The 20,486-nt window shown below is 52.7% G+C and overlaps 1 protein-coding gene across 2 annotated transcripts in view; it reads right to left on the minus strand.

Moving 5' to 3' along the window:
- Positions 1-1,393: 1,393 nt before the first annotated feature.
- TRAPPC12 (trafficking protein particle complex subunit 12) overlaps positions 1,394-20,486 on the minus strand; it is an 89,608-nt gene continuing 70,515 nt past the window's right edge. For both annotated transcript variants that reach the window (XM_046660809.1, XM_046660810.1), the window contains exons 8-12: positions 18,868-18,941; positions 14,173-14,271; positions 5,893-5,993; positions 5,077-5,164; positions 1,394-4,872 (exon numbers count right to left, since the gene is read on the minus strand). In XM_046660809.1, coding sequence (XP_046516765.1) covers positions 4,630-4,872; positions 5,077-5,164; positions 5,893-5,993; positions 14,173-14,271; positions 18,868-18,941 — 605 coding nt within the window. In that variant the 3' untranslated portion in view covers positions 1,394-4,629. The remainder of the gene's footprint in view (positions 4,873-5,076; positions 5,165-5,892; positions 5,994-14,172; positions 14,272-18,867; positions 18,942-20,486) is intronic.

The raw sequence follows: 20,486 nt of genomic DNA on the forward strand, positions 1-20,486 counted from the left end.
TGGGTTCGCTGCATGCTCGCTCACCCCTGTTACTGTCACTGTGGGTTCGCTGCATGCTCGCTCACCCCTGCCACTGTCACTGCGGGCTCGCTGCATGCCCGCTCACCCCTGCCACCGTCACTGCGGGCTCGCTGCATGCTCGCTCACCCCTGCCACCGTCACTGCGGGCTCGCCATGCGCTGGCGCACCCCTGTTACTGTCACTGCAGTCTCAGAGAAGCCCAGTTGCTTAAGCAGGGCCACAGGACCATGACATGCAGGCCCCACCCTCTCAACCCCTTCATGTGGTTGTCACACTGGAGAGAATGTGATATTCATGCAAAAACTATTTTGGGGACATTTGCTGTGTGCCGGGTGTTGTTCTAGAAAATGGGTCACAAACTGCAGCCCACAGGCCTGCTACGGACCGTGGCCTGTTTGTGAAGGACCTGCAAACTTAAGTGGTTCTTGTGGTCCTAAAGAGTGGCGGAAACAAAGACAAACCAAATATGACTGTGCGGGAGATGGCACAGGGCCCTCGAAGCCCGAGCCGTTTACTGTCTGGCCCTTCGTCCAAAACATCTGCCGACCGCTCTTCCAGAAGGCTGGAGCAGAGCGGGGCCTGTGCTCGTGGCTTGCTTCTGAGCGTCGTGCACCACATCGGGCTCTGTGGAGGGCGTTCAGTGTGCTCTCCCGCTTCTTGTGAGGGTGACCTGCTGGGACCTCATGGAGGTGGCCCTCGAAGGACTGGAAGATGCAGACGAGCAGAGGGACCCACCTGGGCTGTGCTTCCTTCTCAGTGCAGGCGCTCTTGCCTTTCGGGAGGCTCCCATTTCTCAGGGGGCTCCCGCCTCTCGGGGTGCTCCCACCTCTCAGTGGGCTCCTGCCTTTCAGGGGGCTCCTGCCTCTGGGGGGGTGCTCCTGCTTCTTGGGGGGCACTCCCGCCTCTTGCAGGGCTCCCACCTCTCAGGGGGCTCCTGCCTCTCGGGAGGCTCCTGACTCTTGGGGGGGTGCTTCCACCTTTCTGGGGGTGCTCCTGCCTCTTTGGGGGCTCCTGCCTCTCCGGGGAGTGCTTCCACCTTTCTGGGGGTGCTCCCACCTCTCAGGGGGCTCCTGCCTCTGGGGCGGTGCTCCCATCTCTCTGGGGTGGTCCTGCCTCTCAGGGGACTCCTGCGTCTCGGGGGGGCTCCTGCCTCTCGGGGGCACTCGCGCCTCTTGTTGAATGGCTCACTGAGTTTGCAGGTTATAAACTCAGTTGCCCGCATAACGTTCTTATCTGAACAGAACTTGTGTTCCCTAGTAAGATGCAGAGAGCATGCTGAAACAGCATTTGTGCAATAGATGCACTGTTTGAGAAATCCGTGATGCTGCTTTTCCTGCAACAATCCAGGAGAATGAGGGAACAAGATTGCTCCTTTATGGGCAAGTGAGTTTTATTATCAGTGGTATAATAATAATGATAAGAAAATTGGTATCATGGCTTTTTAAGATGCAAACTGTTACAAACAGCCTGTCATTCTTAGTTCATGCACTGGAGAGTAATAATAGCTCCACTTTCTTGGATGTTATAATCCCCTCGTGTGTGTGTGGCCAGAACTGCGTGGTTGTGCTCTCGTCCCCTGCCGGGTTGGCCCGCCGTCTGCACGGTGTTTGTTCTCGCTCATTGATTTCAGGGGTGTTGCCCAAGACCGACTCCGTGAAAGCACTGGAGGGCGTGGGCGGCAGAGGGCGCCGAGCTGCCGCGGAGGCTCGGTCCCACTGGAGATGAGACACGATGTGGCGTTCTGCACAGAGGACGTGCCTCTGGGAGAGACGCCAGCCGGAAGGTGACCACTTGAGTGAGTTCAAGTCTGGGCCACGGTCTCAGGACTGCAAGAAACATCCATTCTTCTCTTTTTTAAGTTGAATTAAATCCATCTTTGGTCCCTTCCCTCTGAACTGGTGGGGCATTCAACTTGGGCTGTTACTGGCCTTCCTCGCCTGCAGAAGAGCCACGTTTGGTGGCTCTGTGACCAGGTCATCCTGGTGGCCCTGGCAGGCTGTCTGACACCGAGCAGCCCTGGCTCCCGGCGCCAGGAACCCTGGTGGCCCAAGGCCCATTGACCCAGGTTCCATACAAGGCAGGATGTTCGTGGTCCTGTCCATCCCTGGAATTGGGCCTGTTCCTTGTCACAGGAGGACCTGTCACCATCAGCATCCTGGAACCTCTCTCCTGTCGCTGCTGGCAGAGGCGTTCTTGGCATAAGTGCCGTCTGTCTGTGCCTGGAGCCAGAGATACGAGGACTACCTGGGGGCCTGGGCCTGTGGGTAAGATGCCTGTGAGCCACTCGAGGTGCCCTGCTGCATGCCCATCTGGGGCCCCCCTCTGTGCAGCAGCTCTGCTGAGCCCTGACTCTGCACACCATGGTGGCATCACTTGGGAGGCGCGTCTGCCCAGAGGGCCCTTCCAGAAGCTTCCACAGGAGAACTAGAGGAGGCCAAGGGCTGTCTCAGCCAGAGCCCCGCAGTGGGGGCTGTGCAGGGTTATGCAGTGGGAGCAGCCTGGAGGGTTCCTGAATGGAAGCAAAAGGGGAGCGAGGACCACAGGTGCCCTCATCCTCCTGGGGGGTTCAAGGAAAGCTCCCAGGTGGAGCGACATTTGACTGAGCCTTGAGAGAGGCACAGCAGAGGGCTCGAGGCAGCGAGCTTGGAGAGGACGCAGGAAAGGTGGCAGCCATGCGAGAGGTGGCTTGAAGGCCGTGGACTCTGACCGCAGCTCCCAGGCTCCAGCACGGGTTCTCCCGTGAGTCTTGGAGCATCACGGGCCCCACAGGACACGCAGACTGCAGGCCCAGCTGGAGTGTCTGATGCGGCGGGTCTGGGGTGGGGCCAAGAATCTGCATTTCCCAGGCATTCAGGAGATGCCGAGCCTGCTGGCCGGGAACAACTGTGTGAGAACAACTGATGGAACAGCAGGCCCCCTGCTCTTAGGAGCTTTCCGTTTCTCAGGTTGGAATATAAACTCTTTAATGTCAGTCATTCACTCTACTCGACTCAGACAGATTTCAGGGATGCATTTAATTTTTTAAATTTTAAGATAAAGGAAAACTGTGACCTAGTTAAATTATGACTATTCCCCAGACATTACGGACATTCGGAGCAGTGTTTCCTCTTCCACCTTCAAGGACTCGCAAAAGTGCCCGAGTGAGGAGTGAGGTGACAGGTCCGTGCCTGTGAGCAGAGGCCCCAGGTGCCTGGACGGCACGGTTCAGGGGGTTCAGTGCCCGGCCTGCCCACCTGCGGGGCATCTTCCAGGAGGCGCCAGTCATCGGGAAGGGAGGTCGGGGAGGGAGAGTGCATTCTGCGATGCAAGTATCAATTTCCTGGGGAACCTTGAGTCCTGTTTCTAATTTGCTTGGCTTCTGTCTCGAGGGAACCTGTGCAGTATTATCGGCTTTTATGCACAGCTGACCTGGGACTGCTCTGAACCACTGACCTGGAAACGACAGGCCCCACGAGACGCCCCCGCGGCCTCTGCCAGGCTCCAACTGGAGGCTGGGCCTTGTCTCACCCCGAAGCCAGATGTGAAGGAAAACCCTCAAGGTGAAGGGATTCAAATGACATCATCAGATATTTTGGCTTCTGAAACACGTTTCTTATTTTTCTTTCTTCTTGAAGAGAAAGATTTTAAAACCTCCTTGGTATCTAGCAGTTCTTTTGGTCATGTCATCTTCTATTTTAATGTGCAATTTAAATTTCAGCAAATGTGCTGAGACTATCTGTCAGGTAGATGCTGTGTTTGTGTTTTTACTTTATTACAAAAATGAAAATGAATAGAAGTATAGCTTCGCTTAGCTTTATGCAATAGATGTTTACATCAGAGTCTTTAAAATGAACGTTTTAGGAGAGCTAGCTATTTAAAGGACATCTGCCAAAAGATCTTTAGAAAAGTGAAGAAATTTTCAGGTACTTTAGGTTTTTTAAAAGCAGGAATGACGTTGTACACCTTACAGCAATGTCCTGACACTCAGACATGAGCAGACAGACAGCGTGGGCACTGCTGCAGACGCACCAGCCCCCCGCCCCCATCCCCCCCGTGGGCAGGGAGCGCCCCTTTGCTCTGCCGACTCCCCTGGATGCAGCCGCCCCGCCTGCGATGCACATGACAGATTCTTTCACCGTCACCACGCTTGTCCGAGGTGTGCAGCACCGGCTGCAAAAGATTCAGATGAATAAAATGGACGTTTTTGGGGGTGTGGGGATGAGGGGATGAATGGCAACCAGGTTTGGTATGGAAACCCTCTAGAACATTCAGGCATATAGTGGGGATGGTTTATATCACATTTTCCAGCTTTTCTGGGGATATTCAGAATTAATAAATGAAGCAGAGTGGCTTCCAGGAGGAAGGGAAAGGGACCTGACCCGTCACGCGGCTCTCCTGTCGGTGGCCGCCGTTCTGGGGCGTTTACGTGCGGCATCCACAGACGGCGGCGGAGCTGCGGGCATCCAGCTGGCTGCAGTTCAGCACCTGCCGAGCAGCCTCGGCCAGGGCTCCGGGCAAGGGGACAGGCTCTCAGACACCAGTGGAAGAGGCTTTATGAGTCCGCCAGTCACACTAACATACAGCTCCAATGCGCACAGTTTACAAAGAGCCCAGGCCCCGAGGTGTGGCCTAGGCCAGCTTGAGGCACTGCGTGTTAAAGCTGTCCCCTTCTCTGCCGGCCACAGCCTCGAGCAGGCCCTGCTTCTTCTGCATGCTGCGGGACGACTCCAGCTCGTACATGGTGGTCAGGTTGAAGAGCACGCTCTCGTGCAGGTAGTGCCTGGGGTCCTGCTGCACCATGGCCTCCAGCTGCCGCAGGGAGTCCTTGAGTCTGCCCAGGTACAGCAGGCACACCGCAGCGTTGTTGTTGGCCTGGGGAGAGGGACGCACGCGCAGGACTGGGCAGACGGCCCCGGCTGCCGCTCCCGGGCCAGGCCTGGGCCCCGCGCACCCTGGCCTGGCTCTGGGCCTGGGGGCTGAGCTGGGCTGGAAACCTCCCCCAACCACCCCTGCAACAGCCTGAGGCCAGTGGCCTGGGAGAGGCACAGCGTGAGCTGAAGCTGCTGGGAAGCTTACCACTGCATTTGTTGGTTCAATCTTCAAAATTTCTGTGAAGAACTTGTGGGCTTCTGCAAAGTTATTCTGACCGAGGTGAAGGAAAGCTCTGGAATGTAAGCGACATGTAAAGTGTCAGCCGGGAAAAGTCAAGGGGCTGATGTGTACCAGCCAAACTGACAGGGCAGCCCCCCAAACCACCCAGATGGCATGGGTGCCATTTGCTCCTCGAGCATTTAATTCTGCGCAGTCTGGTGCTCATGCTGTCCAGAGGGAGCGGGCGACACTTCCCTGGACTGAACCTCATTATGCATCTGGCTAGCAAATTAAGTAGGTCTACTTTGTATTAATTTAGACATAACTGCACCTACAATGATTTCCTGCCATGAAAACGGATACCCGCTCCATCCATGCTTCCTGTCTGGGTGCGGGCTTCGCTGTAATAAACAGACACACACAGAGCCTCACGGTGCCGCACCGTTTTACTCACAGGCCAATCACAGAGCACCGAGACAGAGGACCTAAAAATGGCTGGTGCACCAGAGACAGTAAGCATCTATGCAAATTTATGTTGAAAATGGGGCATATAAGCAGTACTTTGAAAAACAAGGGGGAAAAATGTTAAAATCAGATTTTATGACTAGAAGAACACGATTGCAATTCGAGACAATGCCAGGATACTTCTCGGGTCTATGATTTATTCAGTGTCAGCTCTGAGAGACAGGACAGGAGGAAGGGCGAAGGGGAGCATTTTCTCCAGCGGGCTTTAGAACTCACAGTAAGAAGTTGAAACTCTTTTGGGAAACTGGACAAAATATTCAATTTTAAAATATATACCTGTTCATTAAAACCATTATTTTACCCTGCAGTCCATCCAATTTCTGTGTTACTTTCTCCACGTCTTGAAAATACTTTTCAGCTGTTTTTATGTCTCCAATCTGCTTTGACAAAATTGTTTAGTCAGTTCAGGTAACGAATTAAAAGGAATATTAAATCTACATATATAGTTCCCTAGTATCATGTCAGGATATAAGACATTTACAGATCAGGCAGGGGCAAACCTTGGTAACCATTTCACTAACCATTACTTTTTGTAAAAAAAGAGCCACATTTAGGATATAGTGGGATGTCAACATCATATGTGAGAAACTAAGTTGTTAATACACATGCCATGTTAAAAAGTCTTAAGTTTTGTTTTTTTTTAAAGATTGGCACCTGAGCTAACATCTATTGCCAATCTTCCTTTTTTTTTCTTCTTCTCCCCAAAGCCCCCCAATGCACAGTTGCATATTCTAATTGTAGGTCCTTCTGGCTCTGCTATGTGGGACACCACCTCAGCATGGCCTGATGAGCGGTGCCATGTCTGCGCCCAGGATCTGAACCGGAGAAACCCTCGGCTGCCAAAGCAGAACACGTGAACTTATTAAGCACTCGGCCATGGGGCTGGCCCCCAAAAAAGTCTTAAGTTTTTAATTTGTACCCTTTGAAAGGAATGCTGGCATAGCATTAAGTAAAATAAAAACTGGGGCCGGCCTGGTGGCACAGCGGTTAAGTTCCCACGTTCTGCTTTGGCAGCCCGGGGTTCGCTGGTTCAGATCCTGGGTGTGGACATGGCACCGCTTGGCAAGCCATGCTGTGGTAGGTGTCTCATATATAAAGTAGAGGAAGATGGGCACGGATGTGAGCTCAGGGCCAGTCTTCCTTGGCAAAAAGAGGAGGATTGCCAGCAGATGTTAGCTCAGGGCTAATCTTCCTCAAAATAAATAAATAAATAAATAAAATAAAATGAATGACTAAAAAAATTACATTTTGGAATAATATGGCAGGCCCCAAATCAATTTTGTTTTTTGTGACCAGTAAAATGATAGAGTTCATCAAACTTACAAATTTCAAAGTTATATTTTGACTCAATAATAAAGAATTCTGTAAAACACCCACACCCTACTCTTCTCAGACATATCAAACAAACATAAGGAAAAACCCGCTCTGCTCCCTTAATAAAACAAAGCCGATCCACAGGGACTCCTGATGGCTTAACATCTCCCGCCCCTCCATCGCTGGAGAGCCGCAGCTTGGGGTTTTGTTCAGGGAGACCGGGTCTCTTTCTGCCTTCAAAAGCATACGGAAGGAAATCAAAGGTCCAAGGCTTATGATGAGAAATACATAAAAATTAAGAAGGATCCTGTTATAACAAAACCTTACACACAAGGGTGAGGTAAAAACAGATGCCCACATGTTCCAGGGCTAGCCTAGAGAAACAGCAAGAACCCTACACAATACTGTCTTTGTCCACAGGATTATCCTAAGACGAGTGGATGTGTGCTGTTGCATTCGAGTAATTAGAGCCGAGCTGAGGGCACTAGTTACCTCGCCCTCTTTGGGGCAACCATCTGTCACTTGCGAACCCAAACCCGCATGAGTTCTGCAGCCACTTGCTGGGAGACACAGGGAGTCAGGCACTGACTGCTCTGTCCCACAGGTCTTCCCAGGGAGATGTGCACAGCTTTGGAGGCCACATTATCTCCTTCTCAAGCCAAGGGCACGCAGGCTCAGGGTCCAGCAGCAAAGATGTGGGTCCCTGAAGTTCAGGTGATCTCCAGCAATGCACCCACTGCAGGTTTCATCAGGCCCTCTTCGCATTACCCTAGGGAAATCAGGGTTCGGTGTTTGGTGACAAAAATGACGCTCTGGCTATACTGCAATTGCTGTGAGTAATAAACATCCTGTGTCTCTGGTCCGGGAATCCAGAGTCTTCTGTCAGCATCCATGAACTGGCAGCTAACGTCACAGCTTGCAAGGAGGAAAGTCTCAGGCCCTTCCCAGTTACTGACACCACCCCACAAAAAAATACCACATGAGGAGGAAGAAAAACAAAACAAAACATACAAATAAGACACACACACGCGAAGAAAACAATGGATTTATCCATGCCTCCTTTCCTGGACGCACAGCTGGAGCAGTGTGAAGTATGCCAAGGCTTTTCACTTGCTAACTGCCTAGAAAGAAACTCTAGTCTGCGTGGGCTCAGTGCCACGCCTCAGCCTGACATGTGAATTTCCTGCAGTGTGTTCACGTCAACTAAAGCCCTGTTGAAGAGGACCACACTGAACACTGCTGGGTACACTGGAGATCACTATCGCTAGTAAAGCTCTGTCGAGCCCTCCATATACGCAGGGTCCTGTGCCAAGTGCTTCAAACATGGCTCACACCACCACCTGTGAAGTGGACGTTCTTACCATCTTCACGCTCTAGACGGGGAAATGAGGCTCAGAAAGGCTAGGCAGTTTTCTCAGGTCGCACAGCTCACATTTAACAGCCCAAGGCTCAAAACCAGGTCTGCCCAACTCCAGACCACGTGCTGGCCCTCTGTGCACGAGGTCTCACGGGGCTGATGTGGGGCTGGACTGAAACTACTTTTCTATTCGAAGATAATAGAGAAATCTTGGAATATTCTTTGCCACCTACTGATTTTCTTGTGATTAGAAAGTAAGTTTGCATCTTCATAATTATTAAAATGTAGTTAGGATTGAAAAATCCTACTCATTCTGTAAGAGAGGCAACTTAAAAAATTAGACAATATAAAAAGGCAATTAAAATTATTGCAGAATATCTAGAAAGTAAATAAATGACAAACCCAAACTAGTTGTTTGAAGAAAACAGATAATAAGCGGATGAATTAAATCAAGAAAAAGAAAGCAGAAACAAACAGAATTATAAATGTGAAAGGAGAAATAACTATAGGCAGAAAGGAAATTGAAATAATTATAAAAGAGGATTGCATTTTATAGAACTCTTTGCAAATACATGGGAAAACATGGACCAAACAGGTGATTTTCTAGGACATGCTGATTACCAAAACTGATCCCAGAAACGGAGAAAAATCTTCAAGCATATAACACGAAAGCAGATTCATAACAATAAGTTATGAAAAATGGTCATTGTCCTGCCCACAAATCCCCAGAGCTTGGCACAGGCATTTCTTAGGTGAATTATTCAAACCTTCAAGGAACAGATAATTCCAAGACAGCCAAAATTTTCTAGTGAACAGAGAAAGAAGGAAAGCGTCTAGCTTGTTTTTCTTTTTTTTGAGGAAGATTAGCCCTGAGCTAACTACTGCTAATCCTCCTCTTTTTGCTGAGGAAGACTGGCCCTGAGCTAACATCCATGCCCATCTTCCCCTACTATTTATATGTGGGATGCCTACCACAGCATGGCGTGCCAAGTGGTGCCATGTCCGCACCCAGGATCTGAACTGGTGAACCCTGGCCCGCCGAGAAGTGGTACGTGTGAACTTAACCACTGCGCCACTGGGCCAGCCCCACGTCTAACTTATTTTTATGAAAACAGATGCCAAACACTTTTGAGAAGGGCGCTCATGCGCACATGCACAACCTGAGACCAATTTCACTTATAGGTGCCAAGGTCAGGGAATCTCCCCAGGGAGTGCCAACCTGTTGGTTCTGGCCTTTGGAGTAACAAATCCTAAGTGTATTTCCATGGCAGAAACCAAGAATTCTCACTACCTGTTTTCCCCTCCTTCCTGGAAAAGAGCCTCGGTGGGGCCGTGGCACCAGGTGTGAGCTCACTCCTCCCCACCTGCTGCCACAGGGAGGGCAGAGACTCCAGGGGGGGCGGCCCCCAGAGTGGCTGGACCCACAGAGCTGGACTGCGATCCGCTGTCTGGGCTCAGGCCCCAGGACCTTGGGCCCTTGGCTCTCAGTCCACCCTGCCTGGGCTCGTGTTCCTGCCACAAGAGGTAAGATTCTCAGTTCTGTCAGCTGTTCCTCCTGTGTCGCAGTTTTTGACCCTTCACCTGCTTAGGGGCCTGAAGCCACCAGAGGTCACCTCTCAGGACTGAATGTTATACGTTCTTGCAGTTGTGAGCTGTTCTTGCAGTTGTGAGCTGCTCGATGAAGAGGCCAGCAAGAACGAGCTCGCTCTGTGATGTGGCATCAGGTTACGTTAACTGCATCTGAAGACAGCACAGCACAGTAGGTCACTAGCTTATAACAAATCTGTAGTCAGCTAAAAATCCTAGTTCTTTTCATATTTACTATCAATAAACTTTAGTTATGAAAACATAGGCCTGAAATTCATACAGAAAAATCAGCTTAAATTTTTGTATATAAAAATTTTCATACTTTAAAATTTATCAGATGAGCTGATATGTTCCAAATGGTAAATCCCCCTGGTTAATATACATAAAATAATAAAAGTAACCTACTACACAGTGTCCTGGCTCCTCTTTTCTCTCTTCCTCCTTCGAGTTCTCTCTCTCCAGCATCCCCTGGGACGTCCCGGATGTACAAGTCCTAAGACTCTGATCTTGGCTCTCTGTTCTCCTCCTGACTCCCTCCCTCAGCTGCTCTTGGCAGGACCTCGGGTCCAGCGGAAGGAGGCAGGATAAGTAAATCAGGTGGCCCCCTGCAGAGGCCCCCTCCACCACGCTTCTGGACCCGACCTGCCTTCCAGGCTCCAACCCCGCATTTCCACCCGGCCCAGAGCACATCCAGTCCTGCTCCCTGCTGCCTCTGCACCCTCCAGGATAGACAGGCCACACCCTCAGGGGCAAAACTAAACGACTGAGCACCACCTTCCCCTGGGTCCGTGCTGACCAGTGTTGCCCAGCAGCTCCTCTCCCCTGCAGTGCTGAAGGCTTCCTGCCTGCCCACTGCCTGGGTCCTGCTTCCGGCCAGGATGTGAAGGCCCCTGCTCTGTGGTCCAGTGGAGACCAGCCGCCGCTCTCAGTGGTATGGAGCCGCCTAGGTCGTCCTCATGCACTCGACCCTGGACTTCATGATGGCACAAGAGGCTGCCTTCCTGGCATGAGGGACAACCCCCAGACCAGCTGCTCCCTTGCATTCTCTCTCAGCTTCCAAGACAGAAAAAAACACAGGCAAAAAAGCCTCTGAGGGGTGGATCTCAGTCAGCAGAAGTAAGTGTAAGAGGAGAAGTGAAGGCCTCTCTAGGTTTACAGATCTGGCTCATTCGGCCCTTCTTTAATTTAGGTTTCCAAGAAACTCCCTCAGAACAAACACTTCAATCCTGTTCAGAACAGACGTCCCTTCTGAAGCAGAAATCCCGCTCCGTCTGAGCCGTCCCTAACCGAACCTCCCCTAACCGGCCGCCCATTTGCTGGGCCGCAGGCGCTGTAAGGCGCCCCGCAGGGCGAGGGGACAAGGACTGTGGCAATGGCCCCAGCAGGCCTCAGTTTCTAAATGGACGCTGGTCCGGGTTTGTGGGTGCCTGGCAGTCAGCGGGTGCGCATGTAGATAGAAGAAATCATGCCTGTGAGCCGAGGCAGTGGTGAGCAACGCACTGACTCCTGTCTGTCTGGTACCGCGTCTGTCACGTGCTTTAACTTGCTGCGCGTCTGAGTCCGGTGTTTCCACCTGTGATGGGAACGGTGTGCAGACTGAATAGGCGACCCTTTGCTCAGTAACCAGAATTAGGTTATGAACTTCTTGGAAAGAATGAGGCAGCTTTCCAAACACAGACTCGGTTCTGAGATACTGAATGTGTCTGTTATGAGGAGGGCTCGCACAAAGTGGGGCCACGGGGGCCCTCTGCACACTGGCCCGTCTCTTCTTTCACAGCCAGCATCACGGTCCTGTTGCTGTGAAGCACGGGTCGTCTCCTATTTCTAGTTCACAGAATATTTTAGGAAAACCTTAAAGACTGAATTCAATGCAGAATTTGAAACACACAGCGAGGCAGTGCCAAGGTTCTATACCAGCGGGGTGGCGTTGTCTGGAGATTTAACGCCCATTCATTCACCTCATCTCCACTCAGCTCGACCGTCCCTAGTGCTGTCATGGTTCCTTTAGATCAGGTTCCTTCACGGTTACCAGGCTGTTAGGGCCGCCACAGCAGAACACCACACCCTGCCTTGTCCTATGTGATCCTGTAACCCATGTAATCTGCCATCTCTTGTGATCCTTTCCTCTCAACTCAATGTGCTGAGACCCATGGTTGGAAACGGACAAGCCCACCCCGTAGGACAGCTCTGGGATTGGGCAGCATGGTCTGAACGTCCACAAGTTTGCATGTGGACACTCCTTTTGTTCCCTACTACCATCCAGCTCACAGGCTCTAGAACCCCAGTGAGCTTCGGCTTCTCTCTACGCGCTGAACACCGACTGCACGTGGTTAGGGGTTTCAAGGGCACTTCGGACCGGGTATGGCTTTGGCCACTGGACTTCCGGGTGTAGCCTTCCACCAGGACCTGTGGGAACGGGATGAAGTGCGCCTTGTTCCTCAAGTCCCACAGAAGGGTGAGATGTGGGGAAACCCAGTAAGTCCCATTTCCTGAGCTCTTACTCTGTCCCACACACTGTGCAACATATTTTAATGGATTAGCTTAGTCTCTACAAAAACCCTCTACATGCTGTGATTAGAACCATTCTTCAGAGGGGGAAACTGAGGCTGAGCAAGGTTCTATAACCTGAGCCAGGGCTCTGTGTCCTTCCAGCCCAGCTCCTGAGCCCTGTGCGTTCATCCCCAAAGAAGACTTGGGAAAGAAGGGAGCAGAGAGCTTATCGAGGGGCAGGGCGACCCTACTGGCATCTTCTGTCGAGCCCTGAAGGATGGGCGGGATTGGCCAGGCAGAGGGAGGAAAAGGAGCTTGAAGCAAAGAGAAAGCTAGGTTGGAAGACACAGGCTAGGGCGAAATTTGGGAGAGCCCTGAACGTGGGCTCCAGATGTGGGGTGACCTGACAGGTAAGCCATGAGGGCCTGCAGGAACTCTGCCCGACAACAACACGACAGAGCTGCACTTAGGAGGCCAACGCTGTGGTCTGGGGGGAATTGGGGGCTGAGGCTGAGGCCTGAGGTTGAGAAGACGAGGGAAACGGGGGGACATGGCCAGCAGTGCTGCTGTATGAACACTCAGCCGCCCTGTGCCCTCTGAGGGGAGGACGCACAGATGCCAAGGCATGTCGGTCCTCAGGGGGGACATGGGCCTGGACAGGGCTGGCCCCAGGCACGCAGGGACGCTTCCCAGGACCGTTTCCGAACCTGGGTGCCCTCAGCTGCCTGCTGGAGCAGCTTTACAGAAGCTGCAGCTCGGCAGGAGCAGGTCTCGGGCCTGGGGGGTGGGCGAGGGTGCTCCTGGGGTGGGCGAGGTGCAGGGCAGGGTGGGGCTTCAGGGACCGGGCTTCACCTCAGGACAGAGCTGTCCGGCCAGCTGGGGGAGCGAGATGTGGACCAAATCCCGTGCCCCGACCATGGGGCCCTAGGACTGGCTCCTCATGTCTGTGGTCCAGAAAGAGCTGGAACTATGCGTGGATTCTAGGTGCTGTGCTGCTCCTCCAGGAGACCCGTGCTTTAGACCCTAGCCGCGACGGTGTGAGACCTGCTCCACGGCAGGTGGGCAGACTGCCCTGCCAGGAAGGCCCTCCTTCTCCGGCCCGTGTCCTCTGACGTCCCAGGCAGGCTGCTGAACAGACCGCCCGGCCCCAGGGCACCGGCAGAGGAATGCAGAGGAGCCACGGGAGGACAGAGGACGTCATGCAGAAGCCCTCGGAGGCTGAGGCAGGAGGGGCAGAGGCCAATGAGGCTCAGCCCGCAAGATGACCATCCTGAAGGACAGCCGTGAGGAGGGGGCGCGTCACTCCCCATCACCACACATTCCAGGGAAACGCATCCCGGCTTCGGTGTCGCTCTTGGCAGATGGGCGCTGTCCCTCACTTGCTGCACTGTTGGGACCACTGCTTCAAGCTGGACTTCCTCTGTCCAGTCCACGTGGAGTCAAGTGCTCCTCCCAGCAAAATGTCAGTGAGTTACTATATTATCAGCCAAGCTGAAGTAAGATTCTTCATGGTTTCGTCAATGCTTTTTAACAGCAACAGGACAGTTTCTAAAGTAATGTTTCCGCGTGTCACCAATGAAAATCTACGTAAATTCACATTTAGTAATTGGCTTCATAATCACGTTGGAGCCAGCCAGATGAAATACTCAATACAAACCAGAACAACTGTAAAGAACCAAACCTTTCAACAGGCACAGACATCTGAATTGAGATACTTCTGTGCTACTTCTCCAATCACCAGAATTAACGCTCAGTCCTGGGCCCCCCAGCAGGAGGCCCCGAAGCTCGCGAGTCAGCGCCGCACACACCTGCAGGAAGATGCGGCCGATGCCGCTCAGCAGCTGCGGCTCCTGCTCGGGGTGGTACTGGATGACAGAATGGTACGCATCCACGGCCAGCACGTAGTCCTGCGGGAAGAAGCACCCAAAGAACATCTTAGAGTTAAAAAGATCACTCTCCGTTTTGCGCAGCTGGAAGAGCTGGAGCACGTGCAGACTCACGTGTGAAGAGAGGACGTGGGAACACGTGAGCGGGTAGGAGGCAGGACGCCCAGCACCAGACACTGGCCTATGGGGAGCGCCCACCAGGACCTGAGTTCTATGTGCAACTAGTCCAGTGACGGGTTCCGGTCCCCGAGGGCTGTCTGAGGCTGGGAGTCGTGCATGAGGCTGAGGGTCTTGCTTACATCTTCTAAGGAGCAATCAGTCTTTCACCTGGACTCTCTCTTGCTCCTGACAAAATTATTAAGTGAACTGGCGAATTTTGTCATCTCCAGCAACCAAATACATAAGCCAAGTTTACTAACAGCATCTCTTAAACATTTTCTATGCTAGAAACGCAGGTAAAGTCTTCAAATGTAAATGAACAAAAAACTCACAAAACAACTTAGCTGAGATAGTGAGCTTAAGATTCTGGGTCAGACTAACAGCAGAACTCAACTGTGACACCGGAAGTTCTTACCACTTTAGAGACATTCACACACGGACGCTGAGAAAGGCTCTGGAGCTACGGCGCCAAGTCCTCTGCCTCTCACTCACCCACTCGATTCTCCTGTGCCCTCAGTGGGGCGCCCTCCACTCTGCCCTGCAGTGACTGGGCAACACCTGCCCTCATATGACTGACCTCCACAGTCCCCTGCCCACTTGGCCAGCGCCACCATTGTGGGCACTCGGCTGACGCTGAGTAAGGAAAGCCCTCCTGGTCCACCAGCAAGACAGGCAGAACCAGGCGCCTCTATCGGGGGTAAGAAAGCAGGTCACCCAAAAGGGACTTTTCTTTCTTTATTCTTCTACATTTTCAATCTCATCCAAACTGGAACTGGAGTTACTAGTTTGCTAATTGGGATGTTGCAAAGAAAGACAGATGACAAGTAAAATTCCAGTTCAGCAGGGAAAAAATGAGCAGCACTCTCTAGTGTGACACCTTCAAGTGCAGCTCATTAAAGGATTTCATTAAAGGCGTGATGCACATGGGAGCCTGACAGCACCTGCCTTGTCCCTCCCCATGGCTTCTTACTGCCTGTCACCACTGCCGGTGGCAGGGCCATGCCGCATCCAGTGTTGTGTGTGCCATGCTCACACGAGTGTGCAAGTGTGAGTGTGAGTGCACGCCGAGAGGCGCCGCTCCTGGAGGAGGCAGTGGCTCCCACAGCTTGGTGGCCGGCAGAACCCTGGGGAAGCTGAGGCCCAGCTGAGGGGTGGGGCGCCCAGCGGCTGTGGGGTTAGGCCATGGCCTGAGCTCCGGGGGGTGGGGGGCACCTTGGAGCACCTGTCACACTGGGAATCACCTGCTATAATTTAACACCTACCCCTAACTTTGGTTCAGAGTGAATGAAAGGGAGTTTTGATTTTATCACTCAAGTGTCACTGGGTCATGCCAGTGCATGTACCCCAAATCTTGGCCCCTGCGTCACCCACTTTACTGACGCTCCTGGCTGAGCCAGCACCAAAGAGGCCAGGGATGACCAGATGTGGAGGGCAGTGATGTGTCCACACCTGGCTACAAGGCCACGGCAGCCTCCCTTCCAGGATGGCTTCTGCCACTGTCACTGCCTTACAACTTCCTGTCCAGTGCTCATGGTCAGGAGTCAATGTTGCTGAAGGTAATTCGATATAGAAAGGACAGATTTTAAAAAATTCAGCAATGATCCTTGATGGACAGTTATTTTACTAGAGATCTGTTAAAACACAGTTCTCCCAGGAGAATACTTCTGGGCAGATCTGCAGGCATGGGAGCCACGAGAGAAAGCTAGATTCTAGGCAAGGGGTCTGACAGGAGGAAGGAGCATGGGGCAGCCACTTGGCCCCCATAAGATCAGCTGTGGTCACGGCCCAGGAGCTGCTGCAGCCACGGGGAGGGACTCTGGCTGGTTTCAAGTAGCCTCTCATCAAATAAGCCACAGCAGGAGTGTGTCAGAGAGCTTCTATAAGTTGACTGCTAGTTAATGAAATTGTTTATTTACTGGCGGTGGAGGAAACCCGGCCTCTGTAAGGCAAATGGCTAAAATGAGCTCTTCAGAGAGAGCTTAACCCACTCTGCAGCTCACACAGATGTGACCTTGCAAAGAGCAGCATGGCTTGCTTACAGGGACGAACCTACTTTAACTCCATCTTTACCCTTGTCCTGTCAGCAGCCACGCTTGCCAGGTAGCTGTGAAACTAGATTCACAACCACCTGCGACAGAAAGGCCTTATGCAGCGTGAGTTAAGCCAGAGAGAAGGTGGTTTAGTGGCACAGGGTCCTTTGAATGACAGGAGAAGCCACAGCTGGCGGCCTGTGCAGGGCGGGGAGCTGGGGGCATTCCAGGCCCAGGGCAGGCACTGAGGCAGTGAGCACCTGCATCCCTGTGGTCTGCCGGCCGGTGCCTTGGGGTTCCTGTGGGCTAAGGAGAGGATGCGACACTGAAGGAGCAGGACTGGTGAGATGCCCCAGGCTCTGTAACACACAATGGTGCCTGGTTGTATTATGCAGATGTTCGGGGCTGAAGCCTATGAACAGACTTCTCATCATTAAAAAGTTAAATTAATATTTATTTCACTGTAATACAAATGTTATTCAAAATAATTAAATGGCTGATTAAATCATCATTGTTAGTCCATACACGTAATTTAATTAACATGCTACCTCACATGTGAAGACCACACTGTCGCAATGCTGGGCACACTCACTAGGTGGCAACAGAATGCACACACTTGTGGTGGCCTTGACGGGAAAATTGTCAATTCCTTTTTTTAACTCATGATAATGGAAGATCAATCTAAAATTTCACATTAAACTGCACTCACCACACAAGTATTTTTGAGACATGACACTATGTCCTGTAGTGAGTCCCAACAATGTGCTGCAAGACTTACGCTGGGGCCCTGGTGGTATTATTACCACTACATTACGACAAAGGAAAGCATTTTTATCCCATAATTTTCTATTGTGTCTTAAAAGCGCAAATGAAAACCCACCAGTGGAACAGGGAACTTCCTTTCTGAGGAGTTTTAGCCCCATGATTAATGAAACATCAGCCCTATGAATTCACAATTTGTTCTTCATTTCTTTGCAAGTGCAGGTGAATTTCAGGTCTGGCTGACAGTGGCCCCAGGGCTGGAGGTCGGACCGTGGGGGTTTCTGAGCAGGCCACCATTGCTTGGCGGCTGGGGAGAAAGGCCTGTTTGGAGGGGCAGAGGGGACAAGGCCCCTGCTCTGGGGGAACCATCTCCCTCCTGCCCAAGCGTGTGCCCGGGGCAGGCACAGGGTTAAGGTGTGAGAGGATGAGGGACACGCTCGCTACAGGGGCAGGCTGCCATGTGGGAAATACGTTAGATGTGGATATCAGAGGAAAAAATGCTCTGGGTGAAACACAGAGCTCTTTAATCCCCTACCGTCTGCCATCTAGTATGTTGAGAGGAGAGAGCTGTGTGAATGCTGCAGCTGGAGGACGTCAAAGACCAGCATGTGCCTTGTCTTAGAGGAGGCGCCTGGAGCTCAGGAAAGTGACAGGGTGCTGCAAGGTCACTGTGTGTACCCCAGTGTTGTTTCACTACACGGGTGCACAGAAGGCAGGCCACCAGCACGGGAACTGCCTGCACACCCAGTGTGGGCTGCTCTAAAGCCACTTCAGGCCATACGTCTTCCTGACCAAATGGGCAGGCTGCTTAGGGCTATGAACTTACCCCTGCACCCAAGCCCTGCGCCATGCCTAGGACACGACCCTCCCACAGGGGTGGGTCACTGTGCAACCCGGCTCCACGTCAGGTTAAACACAGAGCCCGCAGGCACATTTCTGCACGCGGCAGGTCGAGTTCAGGAAGGACCCTGGGCTAGCCCGTGGGGGAGTTACGCCTGGCTCACAATAGCCCAGAAGGTGATAATAGCAGCTAACTGATTCCTGCAGCAGCTTTCAGCCCCTGCAGCTGGCAACAAGGCCACCAGCTCACGCGGTCACCCTGCCCTGGGCGAGCACTGAGCTGGGCTGGGGTGTTGCAGGTTCCCAAGAAAGGGAGAAGCTGGAGACCCTGCTGTGTAAGCTAGAGAGGGGCTGCTAGAGGGTAATGGACCAGAACAAAGGACCGTGGCCCTCAGTGCAGACTCTTGATCCATCAGCTGTCTCCTTGGGGCTGAAAGCTCTGGGTGAGGCCCTGAGAAGCAGGTCGTCAGATGCCATGAGCATCAGTCAAGTCAAACCAGGGTGAGGAAAAACACCCGTTCACACAGGGAGAACAAAGGCGACCTTTCTGAGATGGAGTTCAGAGAAAAGTGAGAGCGTGAGCGGGGGAGCAAGAGACAAGAATACGAATAATGATTTTAATTAAATCATCTAGACCTGTGTTCGAACAATTAAACTTGACAAAGTAAATTCTACATTCTGTTGAAATTTCTTTTAGTAGAAATTAAAGTAAATTTAGCCCCAAGTGTGTCACTGAACCCTCTGCTTGGGTGATCCCTCCCGCTGACCATGGGGCGTTTCCGATCAGTGTCCCAGTGGTCCCTGTGCAGTTTGCAGTGACACCCACCTTCATGAGGAGCAGGCAGTTGGCCATGGAGCACATGACCCGGCCCAGGCGGGACCTCCACAGCTGGATGGAGGCTGCAATAGAGGAGAGGCCAGTGAGTGTGCGCATGAGTCGGAGGTGCACCACAGAAGTCAGTTACGGGTCACGTGAGTTCTGAGTTAGAAGAGCCCTGTCACCACGGCCAGGCCTTGCCCAGATGTCACTGCACTGCTGAGCACACAACCTCAGGCCCGTGCTCTTGGCTCTGGGAAGACAATGGCTATAGAGGGATGCAGCAGTGAAAACAGGAGGGTAACTGCTCATAACCCACCAAGGCCATGTTCCGAAGTTAGCAACCTAATAAAATGAGCGAATCTGATGAAGATGCAGCCCTGGCCTGCAGCTGGGTCACCTAATGGTGTGAAAGTGAATCCGTGGGAGGGCCACTGCCAGGGTAGCTGGACAGCTTCTCCAGCAGACCCGGGGAGGTGCCTACCACCTGCCCGGGGGTGGCAAACCCAGCAGCTACAAGGCCTTCCCTGGCCTCCCGGCTGCAGGGCTAGTGGACAGCTCACTCCCCTGGAGGTCAGCAGGCTGTGCCATGGTTACTGCCGTCTGCTTCTCAAGGCCCCAGTTTCCTGACCTTCTAAATGGAAACAGTAATGCCTATCCTCCCTACTGAACAGGCAAAAGGGCACAGAAGTGCTACCTAAAAGGTCCCAAGCACCCTCCCCTGGGAGATGCGAGGGTGGTGAGGAGGACAATACAGATCAAAGCTGACTCCCTGTGGGGCGTCTGCTTTACGGTGGCATGATGTTACACATACCCCACCAGGGTATTTCCAAACTCCTCTGCAGCTGCTTTCTCCCTGGAGCATCCGCTGCCACTCACAGTGACTGGCGTGGCCCTGCCCCGTTCTCCCGTCTCTCCGTGAGGCATCAGCCACTGCTCTGCTGATGCCCAGCCTGAAGGTTCCCTAGGAGGGGCCTTGTGGAGAAGAGCGGGCTGACCAATGGCTCCCTGCCTGCCCCCTGGCTGCCCTTCATCTGTTTATATGTGGGATTGTCAGGAGTAAGGTCTGCTTTGGAGACCAAGCTGATTTTAAACCCGATATTTTGTTGATTAATGTGCTGAGGCCCAGAGAGGGCAGGGGGCTGTCCATCCTGACCCCACTTCAGTGCTCCTCTGCTCTGCTACTTCCTCCAAGAGGAACCAGCATCCAAGACTCAGAAACTCCAGGACACAGGGAGCACTACCAGATGAGGAGCAGGTGAGAGTGGAAAGGACACGGGAGCACAGCGGCATGAGGAACAGATGAGAGTGGGGAAGAGACGAGAAGCACAGCAGGATGAGTAGCAGGGCAGAGAGCATAGGACACAGAGCACAGTGGGACGAGGAGCAGGTGAGAGAGCACAGGACATGGGAGCACAGTGGGATGAGGGGCAGGGGAGAGTGAGAGGACACAGGAGCACAGTGGGATGAGGAGCAGGGGAGAGTGGAGAGGACATGGAGCACAGTGAGACGAGGAAGAAGGGAGACAGCAGAGGACACGGAGCACAGTGGGACGAGGAGCAGAGGAGTGGAGAAGACAGCAATACAGTGGGATGAGGAGCAGATGAGAGTGAGAGGACATGGGAGCA

The sequence above is a fragment of the Equus quagga genome, chromosome 5 (genome assembly GCF_021613505.1).
Source record: "Equus quagga isolate Etosha38 chromosome 5, UCLA_HA_Equagga_1.0, whole genome shotgun sequence".
NCBI classification, from domain to species: Eukaryota; Metazoa; Chordata; class Mammalia; order Perissodactyla; family Equidae; genus Equus; species Equus quagga.